This window comes from Terrapene carolina, unplaced genomic scaffold, assembly GCF_002925995.2.
Source record: "Terrapene carolina triunguis isolate 2854851 unplaced genomic scaffold, T_m_triunguis-2.0 Scaffold21, whole genome shotgun sequence".
NCBI lineage: Eukaryota > Metazoa > Chordata > Testudines > Emydidae > Terrapene > Terrapene triunguis.
Window position 1 is genome coordinate 35,055,001 of NW_020664372.1, and position 6,396 is coordinate 35,061,396.

Sequence of the window (6,396 nt, forward strand, 5' to 3'; positions counted from 1 at the left end):
CACACACACACACACACACACACACACACACACACACACACACACACCTTGTTAATTCCAGCTTTTATTTATATTTTAAACTCTAGCATTAAAATGTGAGAAAGAAAGTAGACCAAAGGCTCCCTTGAAGCTGCTAGATTAGTAATAGCATCCACACTCAACAGATAGAGAGAAAGTAAGTGTCAGATACAGAATAAAAACCCAGGGGTTTCTGGCTCCCAGCCCCATGTTCAGATCACACCTCTAGTTGAAACACATTCAGAGTGGCAATCACCCTGAGCGACTTATCATGGGGAGGAGAGACCTCCTTAGGTTGCTACATTTCCAGTCTTGAGGCCACAGAGTTGTCACCTTATTTAATAACAAATAAAACCCAGACCCATTGTTCAAGGTGGAAAGTCAGTCAAAAGAGAGGTAGAACAGCAGCTATTTGAACAATAACTCATATAAACCTTCTGGCACTGTTGGCTTCCATGGAAATTCTGGCTACATTAATTTAGTAGCTTCCAAAAATAGTCCCAAGTCTCAATCAAACATATACAAGGAGTGTCTTGACTTTCATTCCTATAAAAGTATCTATCTTAATTAGAAAAAAAAGTAATTGGTTTCTTAGCTGTAACTGACTTTCATGAAGATGGAGCATAGGGGGCAAAAACAAACAAACACACACCAAAACCACATACAAGCCAGTAAAAAGCCTTTTATAGGGTGAGAAACCGCCCGTGCTACCGTGCCTGGGGCTCACTACTAAAAATAGATGCTAAAAAGTTAGCAGAAATAAAAGTTTGGCATGATACATATTTCAACATTAAGCACTCTGCTGGTGTATGGAAGGAAAGCTCCCCCTACACTGCTCCCAGCCTCAAAAACACACTGGGCGTGATTTGTCTTTCACTTAGCCTGGTGTAAATCAGGACTCACTCCACTAGGGTCTATAAAGGTAGCCAGTTGTAAGTGAAGCTAAGTCAGGCCGACTACACTCTGTGTTCCAACATGACTGAAGATTAAGAGCAGTACTCACGGGCTGAATAAGGTCTTTAGTTTTAAAAGGAATGCCTCCTACTGTTAAGTTCAGCTGATACAGTCCTTTGTCCAAAGTAAACAGATCTCCTGCAACAGCTATTTTCATAACTGCATCCTTGTTGACCTTTATAAACAAACTTCTCTCCAGTTCTTCAACAGAGATCTAAAGAAATAAAATTGTAAATAAGAATATTCAGAGATAGAGAGGTTTAGTATCTGCAAAGTCACAAAGTACAGCCACAATTAATGAAATCCTCAAGCTAAGAAAATATTTATTGTGCCGAGCCCACTTCATTAACTTTTTACAATTTTATGTTGTCTTTTGATTTAAAAAAACAACAAAACACTTGATAACTTGTGCTATCATAACCCACCTGTTTTATAACAAATAGAAGAAAACCCACATTTGTTTCAAGTTGAAATCAACATTGCAAAAGGCAGAGAACGCAGTCTATAATATGAGTGGATTAATCATTTAATGTTTATACAGTGTTTTGGAGATGTAACTAACTGCAATAACAAGTTATTTATTATCCTCCTCCTATTACAGTCATATATGAAAAGAAAAGCTGAAAGGACAGATAAGAGAGGGTTTCTTATTGGACCTGTAATTAATGAATAACACAGACGCTTTCAGGACAGAAATGGGCCCCATCTTGGAGCAGTGACAGCTTAATAAAGAACAAAAGAAGAAAGGTTTCATATCTGAGAGAGTATTTAAAGAATTGTATATTTATACAGTGCTTTTCATTCCAAAGGGATACCAAGGAGCTTTACAAACTATGGCTCCGATCCTCCAGTGATATATCTCCAGGCAGATCCCTGTGTCCATGCAAAACCCAACTGACTTCAGTAGGATGCCAGGTTGGCACAAGGATTTGCCTGCATGCGTCTCACTGCAGAATCAGGGCCCACATACATAAAGTACCATTGAAATGCAGCCACCTCCAGGGAGAAAGGGAGGCAGTCAAGCACAAAACTGACATGCAACACACACAACAAAAATGGGAGTTGGGGAAAACTGTGGCCAAGGAAACTAGTGCAAATGCTATTCCTTTGAGAAGTGGCATGGGATTTTTAACATCTACTCAGAACAGAAAGGACCTCAGTTATCTCACTTTAAATTCTCATCTAGATGTCTCTCTGACACATCCATACGCACACACCCCTCTTTCAGAAGGTTGAAGGGCTGAGTTGATCCTATTGGGATTTGAACCTGTGGTTCTGAAAAATACAGGTGTGTCAAACTTAATGCTTAAGGGTACAATTTTCAGAATTGCCTAAGGGCTAGATTCACAAAGAAATGTAGGTGCCCAACTGCCATTTTAGGAGCCTAAGACCCAACATTTAAGCACCAGTTAGATCCTCAAAACTCCTGCTGACCTGCCACCTAATCCTGGAGGTACCTAAATTCCCTAGGTGCCCAAGATTCTCCCTGTAAAGTCGCCATGGTGCCTAAGTTCCCACTGCTGGCATGCACAAAACTGCCTAAGCCGTGACGCTGTTGAGCTGCTCAACACCCTCACTCATACTAAGCCCTGATTGGATTGTCAAACTCAGGATTCCCTGCCTATCTCTGTAACAGGCGCTGATCCAGTAGGAGTTCTCAGACTATGCTTACTGGATTGGGCCTGGCAGAAGACAGCCGGGGCAACCATGTCAGGAATTTTGGGGGCAGGAGATTGTGTCAGAATACCCAGAAGGCCAGTGGTTAGGCCAATCATCTAGGATGTGGGTGACCCATTTTCAAATTCCTACCTGATTTGGAGCAAGGGACTTGAACCCAGGTTGAGTACCCTAATCATCACTATTGTTTGTAAAATGGTAGTATCTACAAGCCTCAGTCACAGACCACACCACCACTGTGCTAGGCACTGTACAAACACAGAACCGAAAGATGGTCCCTGCCCCAGACAGGAGACAACAGATGGAAACAGAGAGATGGGGGCAGTACAAGGAAACAATGAGATAATGTTGATTGGCATGATAGGTTGCGGTATCAGCAGTGCACATGAGCATGATATTAATTATTCATCGATTCCAAGGCCAGAATGGACCATCCTGATCATCTAGGCTGACCTCCTGTATAGCACAGGCCCTAAAACTTCCCCAAAATAATTCCTAGAGCAGATCTAGGACATCCAATCTGATTTAAAAATGATCGGTGATGGAGCATCCACCACGAACCTTGGTAAATTGTTCCAATGGTTAATTACTCTCACCATTAAAAAATGTATGCCTTATTTTAAGTCTGAATTTGCCTAGCTTCAGCTTCTTAAAACTTTCCTTTCCTGTGATGCTTTGCTCGTCAAGCTTTCTGTAGACATCAGAGCAGAGGAGAGTTTTAAGGAGGTAAGTTTTAAGGTGAGGGGGTATTTTGGCGCACTAAATATTTAATTATTTATACAGAGTGGAACAGCTCCAAAAGGAGAGATTGAAAGAACTCCACCCAGAAACCCAATCGCCCTGTTATTCAGACACTCTCTTGGGATATGAGAGACCCAAATTCAAGTCCCTGCTTCAAATCAGGCAGAGCAAGAATCTGAAAACAGGTCTCCCACATCCCAGGTGAGTGCTGTAACCACTGTGCTATTGGCCATAATGGTGGTGGGGAGCAGGGGCTAAATCTCATTTTCAAAAGTGATTCAGGCACTTAGGAACCTAAATCCCATTAGAGGTTGGCTCCTAAGTGCCTAAATCACTTCTGCAACTGGCATTTAGGCCTCTAAGTCACATAGGGTCAGATCTTCCAAGGTGTTTAGACAGCTAACTCCCATTGAAGTCAGTGGAAGTTAGGTGCCTAAATACCTTTGAGGAATAGTGCCTTAGGTACTTTTGAAAGTTTACTGATTGGACCCTTATTCCATTCCACCTTTAGCGGGAATTCCAGGAGCACTTGTGGAATGAGGGGTTAAAGACTTGATGCCAGACTTGTGGAGAGTAAGACAGCCTCCAGTGCTAGTGTGGACATGCAGGGCCTCCATAATGATGGCCTTAATCCAGCCATTTCCTAGACTGAGACCTGGCCGATCTTGGGGGCAGGGAAGCTTCTTTGGCAGTGGAGTGATAAACCCAGACCCAGGGTAGAATACAGAGGGGGAATGCCATGGAGTCCTCACACAGACTTTTCCATGTAGTGGCAAGATCTAAAGCCTAAGCAGTTTCCAACTGTCAGTTGCTGGCATTCCTGTTTTCCATGTTTCTCCCTCCTGTTGGGTATCTATGTTCTGGATTGCTATTATACATCTGTGGAAAAAACAACTTGCATTGCACCTCAATTTGTTATTTTCCCCCCATATTTCTAGTAGCTCCAGGTTCCTTGGCATTCACGTTCATCACTGGTTATTACAAATCTACCAGTTTAGTATTATTTGCAAATTTCATTTCAGATGCTGTTTGCCCCCACTTCCAGGTCTGTAACAGAGATATTAGTAATACCAGACACCACAGTGATCCCTGCAGTGCCCCACTACACCCCTTTGCACCGCTTAATATATTAACTTTTATTCACTATTCTCTGGTCCTGCAGATTTGATTTGCTGAGTAGGAGTTTGTGATATTTTACCAAATGTATAACTAAAATCCAAACGCATTACACAACAACTAGTGCATGCTCTTCGATCACTAATCTGTCTATCTCTATATTAAAAAGAGAGCAATAAGATTTGCCTACCCAACTTGTTCTTTACACAGGTAAACGCCAATTACTGAAGGAGATATTCAAAACCTTCACATGACTGGAGTTTCACATCAATGAATTGGGGGTACTTTTATGAACTTTAGATTCAAATTTTCAATGATAAATCTGGTGATTAGGGTGCCAGCCCAGAATTCTGGAGAAATGGGTTCAATTCTTCGCCACAGACTTCCTGTTGGACCATGAGCAGGTCAGTCCCTTAGGCCCATCTTGCCTCAGTTCCCAATCTGTAAAACGGGGCTAACAGTATTCCCCTATTCTCACAGGGGTGTTGTGAGAGTAAACACTTTAAAAATTGTGTGGTATTCAGATACTAAAGTAATAGGGCTACATAAGTACCTTAGAAAAAGTTAACCTGTTCATGGTTCAGTTATGCATTAAATAATTAGGACCTTATTGTACCATCAATTTTTAACCTGTAGTTCCTATTGAAATCAGTGAAGAAATCTGCCTAATACTTGGAGGCACAATATGTCCCTTAGCAATTTTTTCTCTTAGATATTTGAGCATTTCACTAGGAATTGAGGTTGGATCTTCCAGATGAATCGTTTCAGGATAATCTCACTATCCTTTTTATTTTTTTAAAATGGTGGCATATATGCTTTTTTTCAAACCCTCCGGTATTTCCCTTAGTTTTTTATGACTTTTCAATATCAATTGTCAGCGGTTTGGTACATCTATTGGCTAATCCCTTTAACACATCCTAGGATGTATGTCACCCAGGACCACTGATTTGTACACATTCAAACTGGCTAATATCTACTTTACAAAGTCATTGTAAACATTTACCTAACAGCCCCACCCGCCATGGCCACGGAGGATCCTATTTGCAGTAGAACCATAGTAACTCTCTGGGTAGGGCAGGGCCATGCATAGGTGCTGAAACTGGGAGTGCGGGAGGTGCTGCCGCATCCCCTGTCTTGAAGGGATTTCCATTATGTCCAGGATTTACAGTTTGGTTCAATAGGTCTCAGCACCCCCACTATACAAATTGTTCCAGCATTCCTGGGTGATGGGCATCCTAGTAACAAAAGTTACCGTAGGCTCACGGTCTGTGGCCACTACTGAGACCTGGGCCTACAGTGCCCTATTGTATGTGTCAGGAGTACGGTTGTCTCAGTCTGTTTCCCAAAGGACTAGTGTACCATATGCACAAAAAAAGTCACCACAGTATTTAGCACCAGTTAGCACCCTTGCTGGCAGTACAGACACTCCCCGACTTACACAAGCGTTCCATTCCGGAATGCCTTACATTACTCGAATTTTGCGTAAGTCGGGAACGTATACCCAGCCATTACGCAAAAGACCCAATCAACCAACCAAACAAAAAACTTTCTATCTTATGGAACTTTTTCTGTAAGTGCAGATTTGTGTAAGTCGGGTTTGCATAACCCGGGAACGTCTGTAACCTCATTGAGAGCCTAGGAAAGGAGGCTGAACTATCCTCTCACCCATAGATATCGCCTCTCCATGAGAGGATTGAATGGCACTAAGGAAAAATTGCTATACCCATGCCTATGTTGTGCTTCCTCTAAGGATAGAGAACTGCAAGCTCCAGGGCTGTCAATACAGGATCTTTTATAAGTAGTAAACTCTCATTAAAAGAATTTTTTTAAATGTTTAAAAAACCAAACAAACAAACAAACAAACAAACAAACAAACAAACAAACAAACAA

General features: G+C 41.7%; 1 protein-coding gene across 1 annotated transcript in view; it reads right to left on the reverse strand.

Annotated features, from left to right (window-relative positions):
* GAS6 (growth arrest specific 6) overlaps positions 1–6,396 on the reverse strand; it is a 72,927-nt gene that overhangs the window by 21,148 nt on the left and 45,383 nt on the right. Inside the window, exon 11 of the mRNA XM_026647649.2 lies at positions 1,022–1,186. Within this exon, the coding sequence (XP_026503434.1) occupies positions 1,022–1,186 (165 nt within the window). The remainder of the gene's footprint in view (positions 1–1,021; positions 1,187–6,396) is intronic.